The sequence below is a fragment of the Notechis scutatus genome, chromosome 1 (assembly GCF_049901735.1).
Source record: "Notechis scutatus isolate UNSWTSFEM ecotype Mainland chromosome 1, rNotScu1.2, whole genome shotgun sequence".
Classification (NCBI taxonomy): domain Eukaryota; kingdom Metazoa; phylum Chordata; class Lepidosauria; order Squamata; family Elapidae; genus Notechis; species Notechis scutatus.
This window is the reverse complement of record NC_142009.1, coordinates 211,510,090-211,524,164: the sequence shown is the minus strand read 5'-3', so window position 1 is coordinate 211,524,164 and position 14,075 is coordinate 211,510,090. Positions and strand designations below refer to the sequence as shown.

At 37.9% G+C, this 14,075-nt stretch overlaps 1 protein-coding gene and 1 long non-coding RNA gene across 5 annotated transcripts in view; one reads left to right on the top strand and one right to left on the bottom strand.

Annotated features, from left to right (window-relative positions):
- Window positions 1-5,626, top strand: part of LOC113410723 (uncharacterized) — a 58,986-nt gene extending 53,360 nt beyond the window's left edge. Inside the window, exon 3 of the long non-coding RNA XR_003370703.2 lies at window positions 5,488-5,626. This is a non-coding gene — a long non-coding RNA (uncharacterized LOC113410723). The remainder of the gene's footprint in view (window positions 1-5,487) is intronic.
- Window positions 1-14,075, bottom strand: part of NCKAP5 (NCK associated protein 5) — a 711,275-nt gene that overhangs the window by 50,281 nt on the left and 646,919 nt on the right. For 3 of the 4 annotated variants that reach the window (XM_087950139.1, XM_087950138.1, XM_087950140.1), the window contains one exon: window positions 7,072-7,136. The exons of the other annotated variant lie outside the window; for it this stretch is intronic. In XM_087950139.1, the coding sequence (XP_087806265.1) occupies window positions 7,072-7,136 (65 nt within the window). The remainder of the gene's footprint in view (window positions 1-7,071; window positions 7,137-14,075) is intronic. 4 annotated transcript variants of the gene reach the window in all.

The following is a 14,075-nucleotide window of genomic DNA, read 5'->3' as shown; positions in this document are numbered from 1 at the left end:
ACCTTTTTAGGTTTAATAACAAATTCTGTTCTGAAGGCTGTTTTCCACTAATTAGCTCCGACAAGGAAGAGCCTTGTCAAGTTGTTTGTCAAGGCTACCAAAAACCCAGAGATAAGAACTAATTTACAAGATTCTCCCAAACACGAACTAAGATGTCTCCCAGTTGAGCTTAAGAGCTTCTTTGCTATCTGCAAAGGACGCTTCTCCAAACCTGGCTTTTATCCTCTTGAGGGAGGGGCCATTACCTTGCAGCCTTACTCCCGAGTAACCTGTGCTGCTGTAATTGTTTTTTCCTCCGAGCAATCCTTCATGCACGTGCACTTGGCACAGGCTCCTCGGGAACCTCCTCATCATTGCTGCTAGCCCCCACAATCTCTGAAGGCAGCAGTCCACTCCCTGATGGTCCTGGCCCTTCATCAGAGTCCTCGCTCTCCTCAGCCATCTGCACCTGCTGCTGGCTAACCACAACAAAGTGTGGTTAATCAATGTGATCATACAATGAGATAATATAATAAAAGACAAAGAATTGGAGAAGTTCACAAAGTATCAAAATCTGAAAATTGAAGTTCAAAGATCGTAGCATAAACTGTCTACGGTGGTTCCAGTAGTTGGTACACTAGATATTGTACAAAAAAATCTTGGACAGCGCTTAGAATTTCCATTTGTCAATTACAAAAGGCCATACTACTTAGATTTGCACATGTACCATGCCAATACATTATGACATCCTAGGTTTTTAGGAAAAATTTGATGCATATGAAGGACAAAAGAACAGCTAAAGAATAGCTAAAGAACTGGCAGCTGTGATTTCACATTTTTGCGCATATAACTGGGACCATCAAGTTTTGGGAAATGAGCAGATTAAGATCTTATGGGACTTTAAGATCCAAAGAGGAATCTTGTTTATGACTGATATAAATATTATTGAAAAGAAAAAGTATCATACATTGGTATTGGTATAAAGGATGATGTTAGTATTAAGGAAAAACAAAATACAAAATACAGGGCTTGCAGATTGAAGCTAAACACTTTTGGGGGAAAAAATCCATTGTTATACCAATTGTGACTGGAGCCCTCAGAGCAATATCTAAACCCCCCTCAATATGTGGATATATTGAATTTAGAATCACCTTGAACCCAAGATGAGCAGCAAATAAATTTAATAAAAACATTCAGCAATTTATGATATTGCTGAATATAAATATTGACAAACAAAACTGACGGCTAATGAGATGGAGTTAGAAGAAGTCAAAATCAACAGCGTAATTTTCCAAAGTACCTTATTATCAGTGTACTTTTTTTACTATCAAAGATCTCATTGACAACAATTTTGAACAGGATGATCTCTGGATATGAAATGGCTAAAAAGAGGATTAAAATATTTGTATTTACTCTTTATGTATGATTTCATATTATTTGAAACAATGAAGGCTGAATTGGACTCTTGCGTACAAAGCACAAAAGAATTCAACAAAGATATTGGAATGCAATTTGGCACTGACAGGTGTGCAACCATTGCCATAAAAACAGGCAAAATTGCTGAAGACGATGAAATACAACTTGATAAGAAATATTTGATAAGCACCTGAAAAAGGCTACAAAAATGTGGGAGTTTTTGAAGCTTCTAATTTATTATAGAACCAAATAAAAGAAGTAATTCTACCAAATATAGTAACCAAGTTCATAAAATTTTAAAATCAATGGTGGAAACTTAATGAAAGCAATCTAGGTATGGGCAATCCCTTTTATTTGATATACAGCAGCTCCTTGATAGAACTTGATCACTTGGATCGGAAAACAAGAGACTAAGGATGATGTGCTCTACACCTAAAAAGCCATATTGATCAGTTGTCTTTGCCAAGAGCTAGAGGGGCAGAGGACTTCTACAGGTGAACCATACTATGGAGGAAGAAAAGCATGGTTTGAATGACTCCATCAAGAAATGTGATGAACTTTTTTTGAAGGAAGTCAATCAAGGAAAGCTCTTGAAAAAAACGAAGAAAGAAAAAGGTGAGAGTGAGTATAGAAAAGAAACAATTGAAAACTGGTATCTTAACTGTAAGAATAACCCAACACACAGTCAAGTGAAAATGATAAAAGGAAAAGCCGATTAAAACCACACATAAGGTTGGTGAAAATCAGGAGTGTTAATGAAACAGAAGGCTTTATTTTAGCAGCTTAGCAACAAGTCTGCCAACTAATTGCTGAAAGAGAAAATTCAGCATGTAACACACAACACACAATGTTACCCTTGTAGTGAAAAGGATGAAACAATTGACCACCTGATCAGGGGCTAATCAAAATGGCAGATTGCAAGCAGCATCATGACCTATTATGCCAAAATCTGCCAAATTTATTAACAAGTTGCTAAAATTACTCAGAAGTTTGGTTTTGAATATAGCAAGAACCACTGGGAGTTGAGAATGTTTTGGAAAATGTACAGGTTAAGATCTTATTGGACTTTAAGATTCAAACAGACACGCATCTTGTTTATAACATGCCTAATATAACAGTAATTGAAAAGAAGAAAGTCTGATTTATTGATGTTGCTATAATGAGTGAAGCTAGGATTGAGGAAAAACAATTTAAAATATGTGAAATATCAGGACTTGTAGATCAAAATCTTAAAAGAAAAGAAATCTGCTGTAATACCAATTGTGTGTGGAGCCCTCTAAAGTGGGTGTCAAACTTGCCATGTCACGTTGCTGTCAGGTGACGTACCATGACTGTTTTTTCCCTTTGCAGAGCTAGGGTGGGTATAGCCTGCGTGTGACGTATCTGGCCTGCGGGCCGCCAGTTTGACACACCTGCTTTAAAGAATTCCCTTGATATTTAGAAATGTTGATGGCAATTCTCTGCCATGCAGTTACTAAAGGCCCCAGGGCACTTCCGTCCTCTAGCGGAGAAGTGGGCATTGCTTCAGAGAGAGTGCCCTCAAAGGATAAATTAGTATCTGTCCAATACCATTAAATTGGAGCTGTATTGTCCATTTTAACTGAGCTATGCAGAATTATACCACACTGCTTTTTTTAACCAGCAGGAGAAACTCATTCTGTCTATCATGACACCTTTTTTTTTTTTTTTTTGTAAATCTCCAGTCTTTGGAGTGGTTGGATTCTGGTCACGTAACACTTTTAGTTTTAAACAGACTTCATTATAGATCTAAATTGCTTTATGGAACCATAAAGCAATTGGCTTTTTAAATTCTTGTTGTTTTTTTTCTTTTCTCTCTGTGTGAATGACATTTTGGTTAAGATGTGTTTTTCATTAAAAAATTGTGAACAATTGCAGCAGGGTATGGATACTACAATGCTGGGTTAAATAAGAAATTCAGAAATAACCAGTTTTTCCAGTCATTGCTGCTCATTTGTCATTCTGAAAAATTTAACTCTAATAGGCAAATCCCATGTGTTTTATGAAGTCCTATTAGATAGTAAAAGCCAATATTGTCAAATAATATAGAGTTAGGCAACCTGGGACACCCTAGATATTTTTGGACTACAAATCTTATCAATCTCAGTCAGTTTGGCCTGAAGAAAACCATTGGTATCGAAATCACCTGGGAGTCCCAGGTTGACTATCCAGATTTTAAAGTCTTCTGTTTTAAAATGCTTTTATACAGTTCTGGCACAAACAGCATACTTATAAACTAATAAGGCATTTGCTTGCCTTCCTACCCTGGGAGGGCATTTTGGATTATCTCAGTTACTTTTTATGCAACACTTGATTTGCACATACTTGATTTTATTCACATTCATAAATAAAAAAGAAATCCCACATTCTCAAGAGTTATATAAATGTATGAGTTGGAAGGAACCTAAACAGTTATCAAGTTCAACCCTTTACACACAGCAAGATTTACTATACCAACAGATAACTATCTAGCCCCTGGTTGAAAATGCCAGTGAAGAAACCATTCCATGTGGTAACCTCTTACATTGATTGACATCTTTTATTGTCAATAGGTTCTTATGGAAAAACTCTGATTATTGATCTGAGACCCTGAATTTAAGAAAATGATGTTCTTATATATAATTTGCCATGCTTAGTACGCTACTAGACCAGACTAAGAAATATAATTATATATGTGATTTCTAAACAATTTAATAGTGACATTAAAGGGAAGTTAATCTCTTGAGTCAAGCCATTTACCCTTTGTAACGTATTGTACAACACCGTTTTCTTTCTTTTTTTACAACTCTGAACTCTCATTTCTTCATGTAGCTCATTAAGGAAAATCAAGAGCTACAAATCTGAGTCAGCTACAAACAAGAGTCATGTCCTTTAAAGATCCAAACAAGAGCAAGATGGTCCAAGTTTAAATCAAATCTGAGCCAAGAATCTCCCCAGAGTAACATCTTTTAATCTAGGAAACCCTTTTTAACAGATGAAACAGGACAGGTGGGAACCATATGAAAGGTGAGATAGAAATGAATAAACCTGTGTGCACATATGCGTTAATGTGACCTGAGGAATACCCTCTCCCTCCTTCCCTTGATCATGTTACTTCTAAGAGGTCAATTTTTCAGACTGTAACTGTAGTGAATATTTTGTCTAATTAATTGAAGGATTGAATAATTTTGGCTTGGGGTTCAGAATCTCTGCACTCAATGCCCAAGACAGAATTTATTTGTGATACAAATCATAGATTGTAAAACCTGTTTTACGTAAGGGAAGAGATTATGGATGTTGATATTAGCTTCAAATATTATGATGTGTGCTGTTTCTTCTTTTTAATGGCATAGCATATCATTTTTCAGATTACTGCAAAGTATCTCAGATACAAGATTTTCTCTTGTTTATAATACATGCAAACATGCACAAATACAGGATGAGTTTTGGAATACCAGCTCGATTCAGCATTCACAAAGCCTTTCGTAGCCACTATAAATTATTATGAGGAAAGAAAGTGCTTAAAACTTTATTTCATTCTTCCCTACAGCCTGCATGAGATTTTTCAATCTGGACATCTATAAAAACTAATGATGCATGCAGAAAAAGAAAGTACACTACACATATCCCTGAAGTTAAGAAGAGATAAAAGCATTTAAGGAAAAAGACAGAGAGACAGAGAGAGAGACAGAGAGACAGAGAGTATATATTTAACAAAACTGTTAAAAAGTTAATTATTCAGACAATTCCCACCCCCTTGATAGTGGCTATATATACCTATACCAGGGCTGTCAAACTCATGGCCTGTGGGCCGATGCGTCAGATGCTGGCCACGCCCAGTTTAATGCAGTAGAAAAATGTCCAGATACATCACGCGACAATGATGTGACGATGTGAGTTTGACACCCCTGGGCTATACGTTGCTGATAAAAATCCAAGACTGATATGGGTCTCCTCATAATGAACTTGCTCATGCTCTTTTCTTCTTACATAGCTAAGCCCAAATCAAAAACACATATGCCTGCACACACTCAAACTTATTGTCTGTATATATTGTCACATGATGTGACTTTATTTTATTTTTTTAAAATCTAGGGAACCGGAAGTATCAGCAGCAGACTGTATCATCTCCCATGATACCATCATGACCAAGAGGGATGAAGTAATTTAAACATCATAAATCAAGCAATTAAAGTTTCAAACTAAAAAAAACCCTGACACATAAATGCTTCTGTTACTAGTAGGTAATTTTCATGCTTGAAATGAAATTCCTAATATTACTTTAATACTGAAATTTGAACATCGGTATAATTTAAGTGTGCATCTTGATCAGAGTGGTTTATCTGCCTTATGTACAGGAAATGTCTAACTTCCAGTTTTAAAACATTTTTTCTTTCTGACAATTTGCATTATGATAATTTTATATGCTTAAGTGAGGGATGGAGAAGTTGATGAAATTGTACATTTTTATGTCTGCAATGGATTTTACAACTTCTGTGATGTAATGTACCTTTCTTATACATTTTTTCTTTTTAAAGTCTTCAGTTATTGAAAATATTAATGTTCAACTTCAGCCGTCAGAAATGAAAGCTGGAATTGAACAATATTTAACATATTTTCCAATGAACGTTCAATTACTTAGACTTCAACCATATTCACTCTGGAGGCTAACTTTTAAAGGAGTCAGTAAGCTTTATCTTCAAACCAAGTTTTTGGAAATAAATGTGATTTGCCTTAGTCCTAATGCATCCTTTTCTCGGATCCGTATGCAGGTAGTTGATTTACAAGCATTCATTTAGTGGCACTGGAAAAAATGACTTATGACTGGTCCCCACCCTTACAACTGTTGCAGCATCCTCTTTGTCGTGTGATCAAAATTTGCTTGGAACCCAACCCAGCATGTATTTATGATAAGTTGCGGCATCCCGTGGTCATTTGTGACTTTGCCAGCCAATTTCCAAAAAGGAAAGTCAAGGGAGAAACAAAATTTGCTTAACAACCGCATGATGCATTTAAAAATCGCAGTGATTTGCTACTTCGCTTAGCAACAGAAAAATTGGCCCAGTTGTGGCCATAAGTCAAGGACTACTTTGTCCCAAAGGCGAGCTAAAGAAGCTTCTTGGATGGGAAGCGAGGCGTCTTCAAAGAAAAACTAGAAATTCCAGTTGCATTGTGAAAAAGCACCTTTGGGATAACCATGACCTGGATGACTGAGAGACTCCATAGGCATCAAGGACTACCTGTATTACAGTCTGCTAAAACTGGCTGTAGTATCAGTTACTAAAAACTCCATATATTGGTTTCAGTTGTCATACCCAAGCAAAAAAAGCTGGAAAACACTCATAGCTTTGCAATCCACATTGGCCACTATATAAATGTAGTCCTCGATTTATAATAGTTTGTTTAGTGACCGTTCAAAGTCACAATGGCACTGAAAAAAGTGCCACTTATGAGCGTTGCAGTATCCCCATGGTCACCTGATCAAACTTCAAAAGCTTGGCAACTGACTCTTACTTATGACAGTTGCTGTGTCCTGGGGTCATGTGATCCCCTTTTGCAATCTTCTGACTAGTCAACGGGGAAGCCAAATTCACTTAACAACCATGTTACTACCTTAACAACTGCAGCGATTCATTTAACAAATGTGGCAAAAAGGTCATAAAATGGAGCAAAACTCACTTAACAGCTGTCTTGCTTAGCAACAGGAATTTTGGGCTCCATTGTTGTTGTAAGTAGAGGACTATCTGTAATGAGAAAAGTGGGTGTCTTATTTATTTTATTGAATTATGTGCCCAACTCATCTCACTTATTCGCCATTGCCATTTACAATGGCAAATAAAGACACATGTAATACAAAAAATAAAACATGCAGTAGCCAGAAATCATAAAAAGAAATATATCTGGGGTCTCAGTTCAGGCACAAACCAAGTTTTTAAGGCTTTACAGAAGGCCAACAGGAATGGGGTCAATCTAATCTCAAGGTGGGGATTATATTCCAAAAGGCACGTTGCCATGGCAGAAGGAGCTTTCCTTCTGGGCTCTGCCAGCCACCCCTCATTATCTGATGGCATAACCACCATTACTGCTCGTCATTTGAATGTTAGTCATCAAATAAGAAAGGTGTTTTTTTTTAATGCTTTGGGATTGTTTCCATCCCACCCCCCCCCACCCCCGTTTATTTTATCCTGCTCTTAACTGCAGGAATAAACAGCTGAGCCAGATTTGGGGAGGGGGGGGGGGACACGGAAGCAGAAAAGCCAGAAGCCTATTTCCTTCCATTTTGGTTGATTAAATAAAACAGAAGGATGCCAGGAAGGTGCAGCTTGTGTCTTTCCAATCTGTAGAGTCAAGTACTATTGTCACTTGCAAAGACTTTCCAGAAGCAGAAGACCTCAGGAAGATTCTTATATTAACTAGTAGGGCGGGACGCTTAAGCCATTCTTGTCCAAATGTATCCTCTGATTTTCTGTTAGCTAATTATCTTGATTGTTTACAGAGCTCCACTAATAAGCAGCTGCCATTCTTCTGTGTCTCTGTTCATTATTTTTGGCCTCTTGCATGAAATCTGTGGCAAGGGTTGTTCATGTACATTAGTAGTCTTTGTGCAAGGGTTATGCTGAAAATGTGACAAATAGCATATCTATCTGAAGCAGGTTCATTTTTTTTGAACCACTAATAACCAGATTGGCCCAGACTCAACAAACACAAAGCACTGAAATTCTGGATGATTGATCGGATTTTGGCATCTCTGTTCAGTGAATGGGCGAAAGAAAAGCTTCAAGGTTCAATTTGCCTTTTATCTTTTGTAGATGCTGCTTTCTAGTTCTGTGCTGTCACAATTTTTACTTTTTCTGTGCCCATGCTGGGCTTCTTGATTCTTCTCCTCTCCTTCCAAATCTCAGCCCTTTCTGAGGGAAACAGCAGGAGTAACTTTTCTTTCATACCAGTTCTGAGAGAAGGAAAAAATGCCGTTCTCTCCTTCCTTCCTTCCTTCCTTCCTTCCTTCCTTCCTTCCTTCCTTCCTTCCTTCCTTCCTTCCTTCCTTCCTTCCTTCCTCCCTCCCTCCCTCCCTCCCTCCCCTTCCCATTTTCCTCAGCTGCTACCTCTTTCTCATCAGGCCTGTTATTTTTTTTTAGTTAGTTTTTAATTGATTCCTGGGCTCTGTTGATTCAGCTTCTTCATGAGGCGTCTGGTGGAAAAACTCCTAGACAGCCATCTTGTCTTCCTCCTCTCCCCTGCCTCTTCCCCGTTTGATTGGCAGCTCAGTTGTCCTGAGAATGGAGGGGGAGAAAGGAAGGAGCAGAGGGGCTTTTAATCTTTTCAGGCAGTCCTTCCACACGATTGATTACTAAATCTATTTTACAGTAAGTTATAGCCCACAGACTGGAGCAGAAGATTTGTCATGAGATAGCACTTGAATTAGGCATCGGCACTGTTTTTCTTTTACCCTGACACTGCTTTGAACGTTCAGCTGGACTCCTGAAAAATCCTTGAGGAGCATCTCTGGCTATCTCTATTTTCCCCCCTTCTTTGGCAATAAGCACAAAAAATACTTATTACTCTCGTCCTCAGGCAAAGAGCCTGAAATACTCTTTGCTGTGTCCTGCAGAAGGGGGAAGCAAGGAAACCCTGGGAAGTCACATCCCAGCACAATGGGATGAGTACAGTCTGGATGAAAATTGAATGAACAATATTTAATATGGTTATACGGATACCTCATCTTTGTCTTCCCTGTGACAATTTTGAATTCAACTATCGTATCCTAAATGTGAGGGTGATGATACTGAGCAACCAGGTAGCAAAAAGATGTTATTTAGTTAATTTCAACTTTTCATGTCCTAATGGACATCATTTAATCAGGATTGATGCTCAATAATTGCCTCTTTGAGTTCTCGTAAGATAAGGATTAAAAGCTTGATCAGCTGCAATTATTTACACCGAAGATGGCGACCAAGGCAAATGCATAATCACGCCGCTGGGAGCCCGAAGGAGAGAAAAGTACCAGTAACTAAATTCAGAGACAGGAGTAGAAGTAACAAAAGTAACAAGATTAGGTCCTAGGGATCTACAAAGTAGCTGCGTAAGGATTCGGACAAAGGATCAAAGCATAAGGATCTGGAGTGCCAGGGTCCAGGAATCCCATCTTGAGCAGCTTCCCTTAGTTGGGTAAGGTGATCGAGCGATTTTTCAGCTGCCTGGACAGGAAAAAGCTGCCTAGTGAAAAGAAGCTACCTGGTCTAAAGAATCTGCCTGGTCTTGGGAGAGGGAAGCCAACACGGGGAACGAACGAGCTGTGGGTTTGCGGCAACTGCCGGCAAGGACTGCAAGCTTACCTGCAGGTGAGTGTCTCCCCCGGCTCCTCCTTATAGATCGGCGGTGCATTTTTCAGTGGGAGGAAGGAGCGGATAAACGGCTCAAAGATTCACTGTGGACCTGAGTCAGAAACAACTTAAAAAGCGAAGACTCCAGAGCGGAAGGGGTGTATGTGGAGATTAAGCAGCAGCGGCTTAATTTATGTTTTTACCCTCTAACTCTGGAAGTTAAACGGCAGCTTGAGAAAAGTGTGATTAAAGGAGGGGAAAAAAAGGGGGACTAGATGAGAAGAAGAGGTATGAAAAAGCTTTTTATTCAGGAAAACTGCCTTTTGAAACTGAGATTGATTGTGAATTCCGATGATGGAAGAACTGGAATGATGTCTTCAGTCTCCAATTAAATCAAATCACCAAAAATAATTCTAAACATCCACCAATTGGGGAGAACAAAGGAGACTCACGGAGAATTGATAGTCTCCATATAAATCACCCAGCTCCATTTAAACAACCCAGTTGATTAGTCAGCCTGAATTTAAATTCCCACTCAGCTGATTGGACAACCTCCACTAAACCCCCACCCAAATCTCATCCTTTCCAAACTCCAAAGGAGATGATTGGTGAGCTCATTCAAATCTTCTCCATTCAAATCTATCAAACAGCAATGCTTCCTCTTAAAACAAAAACAAACCAAAACCAAAACCAAAACCAAAAAACGTGGCTTTAAGGAAAAACAAAAGAACTTTACACCACAAACCTCCAATACTATACTACCTCCACTCTTTCAGTACCTCGACCAAATATTTATAGATAATGCTTTGTTTATAATAATTGTTTTATCATATAATAGCATAATAATTAATTATTAAATGACCACTAATTTACTGATTCATTGAACTGATAGAGATTTAATACTGTATCATTATCTAGTCGATTGATTGATTGATTGATTCTTAGTAATAAGTTGATTGATTGATTTTTAATAATAAGTAACCTTACTTTTGATTTGTTCTCTAACTTATCAATTAACATTTATTAATTACTAACATTCATTAAGTAACTGTCTACCTATCACATTAATTAGCTATTGTAATTGTTTAGTGTACTATTGTCATTGACCATGCCAGGCAAAAACTCCAGAAACTCCAAATCCTCCACTATCAAACAACAAAAAAATATCTCTACCAATGACCTCCCAGACTCCTGTACATGCTTCAGATGTCTTAAAACCATCAATGAAAATGAAAATAACATCAAATGCTACCTATGTGACAATCAAGCCCACCTTGCCTGCTTAAAATTAAACAAAGACGTAGCTGATCTCCTAAAAGCATCAGATACATTCCCTTGTCTATGTCCATCATGTTTTCCTAAGCTAAACAAACCAAGTACCCTGCCTGACAGAGTTGACAGCATAGAATCACTCATGCACTCAATAGAAAAATGCTTAGCAACACATTTTGAAACAATTATACAAGAAAGCCTAATTTCTCTTGAAAAAAAATACAGCACTGATAAGCAACCACCTATCAGCTCAAAATCAAATCCCAACCCATCAACCACTACCACAACTACTACCTCAACTACAATCACAACTACAACCAAAAATAACCACCAAACCACAACCACAAATAGTTACTATCCCATCAAATAATTCTGCAAATGATATCTCCTTACTCATCAGAGACACCATAGAACGTGATCAGAAATGTCCAAAAGCCATCTTATTTGGTCTTGAAGACACCAACAAATCAGATGACATCACCAAAGTTTGTAATATCATAAGCAACTCAAATACAACAAATATCTCTCCTGAAAGTATCATAGAAATAACCAGAGATGGCCCTGAGTACAAATACAATGACGGCTCTGTGGCCCCAAAATTTTATAGAGTTGTTTGCAAAAATGAGTCCAGCAAATGCATATTCATTCATACAATAAACGCCATTGCAAAAACCAATCCCAACCACAAAAAACTTCGCTCAAGACCAGACTTATCCATACTGCAAAGAATCCGCTCTTGTGAACTCCGCAATGAACTCAAAAGATGTCTACACAATGGAGAGAAGGATCTCTACATTGACTACAGTGCAGATTGTATCAAAAGTAAGTCACACAACCCACAACTCCACATCCAACCCCACCCCATCCAATCCAACATCACTCAAAACTAGGCATGCACGCCCCTAACTACCTCTATTCCAACCACAACTGGCCTTAAATGCAAGCTACAATGCAAGAAACCTTGGAAAAAAAATACCTGAATTTCTCTTTTTACTAAATATGGCTAAATTCGACATCATATTTGTCTGTGAAACATGGCTCAATGCATGGCTTGACCCTGACTCCATTACCACAGTAAGAGACTATCATGTTTACCGATCAGATCATGAAATCCATAGAGGAGGTGGTGTTGCTATCTTCTATAAAAAGTCCTTACATCTAAAAAACATCCAAGTTACCCAAGAGCTTGCTCTTCCTGAGACCATCGTCTGTGAACTGTCCTTAAATATCAAATTTCGATTCTTACTATGTTAGAGAGCCTCTGATTATGACATTGAACATGTAAACAAGCTAAATTAATTACTAACATGGGCAACATCCTGTCCCCACACTTTTATCTTTCTTGGTGACTTCAATCTACCTCAAATTAACTGGACCTTAAACGAATGTAAAACTGAACCCATACATGCAACCTTCTACAATGCTGTAACAAACCTGGGACTGGAATAACTAGTAACCAACAATACTAGACTTAACAACGGCCTCAATCTCATCTTCTGCAATAGTTTGAATTCAATTTATGGAATACAAATTAAAAAAACCCTTTCCAACACTGACCAAAGTATGATTGACATACGTCCACACAAAAATCAACACAACGATGTGATTCCCAATTATAACTTCAAAAAAGGCAACTATGATCTTATAGACAATGATCTCTCTTCCCTTGATTGGCAATTTCTATTCACTGGATGCAATACTGTTGAAGACCATTACAACATATTTTTACTTGAAGTCAAAAGAGTCATCAAACTATATGTACCAATAACAACTCCAAAAACCAGAAAAAACAGATTACCCAAAACAATAAGGAAGCTTCAATCCAAAAAGAGATCACTTTGGTGGAAAAACAAATCTGGTCACATTGCCAACTTCAAAAGCCGATACAAAAATTTATGCCACCAGATAAAGACTGAATGCACCAATTATAACATTAAAGAAGAGGAAAACCTTCTACACACCAATTCCACCCGCACTTTCTACAATTTTGTGAACAACAAACTAAAAGACTCAAGGTCCATCCCACCCCGAAAGGACCTAATGGTAAAGACTGCAATGATGACACCATTAAAGCCAACTTCTTTAACACATTCTTTGGCTCATTATTTGTAAACAGCAATGGATCATGCCCCGTATTTCCTCATCGAACCACAGACAACTACAATGATCTAATACATATCAATTTTACAGAAGACAATGTTGAAAAAGCACTACGCAATCTAAAACCATCTCTATCTATTGGACCAGACAGAATATGTGCCTACTTCTTAAAAAAGCTATCCACTGCCATAGCCGAACCTCTAAGCATAATCTTTGAAAAATCTTTCAGGACCAGCTCCTTGCCAAAACTATGGCCACAAGTCACGGTCATCCCCATCTTCAAAAAGGGAGACCCCAGCCTAGTTGAAAATTACAGACCAATCTCTTTATGCTGCATCACCTGTAAAGTCATGGAATCAATTATTAACCAATCCATTATCCTCCACTTAGAGACAAACAACCTACTCTCTAATAAACAATTTGGTTTCAGAAAAAAAACTATCCTGTAATCTGCAACTCTTACACTGCAAAAACATATGGACGACACAACTCGACCAGGGCAAAGCAATAGACGCAATCTACATAGACTTCTGTAAAGCCATTGATTCAGTGGTACACGACAAACTACTCCTAAAACTAAAATCTTACGGTATCTCTGGACACCTGCATAACTGGATAGAAGCATTCCTGTCAAACAGACAACAAATGGTCAAAATTGGGAGCGTCCTATCAAATTCTGTACCTGTCAACAGTGGTGTCCCCCAAGGCAGTGTTCTAGGACCAACTCTCTTCATACTCTACATAATTGACCTCTGTGATCATATTAAGAGCAACTGCGTTCTCTTCGCTGACAATGTAAAGCTATTCAACACCACAGACAATACTGCTACCCTTCAAAAAGACCTCGACTATGTATCAGAATGGTCAAACAAATGGCAACTTCAAATCTCAACAAACAAATGCTCTGTCTTACATATTGACAAAAAAAAATCAGAAAATAAAATACAGGCTGAATAGTCAAGATCTTGTTGATGACCCAAGCTCTGTAAA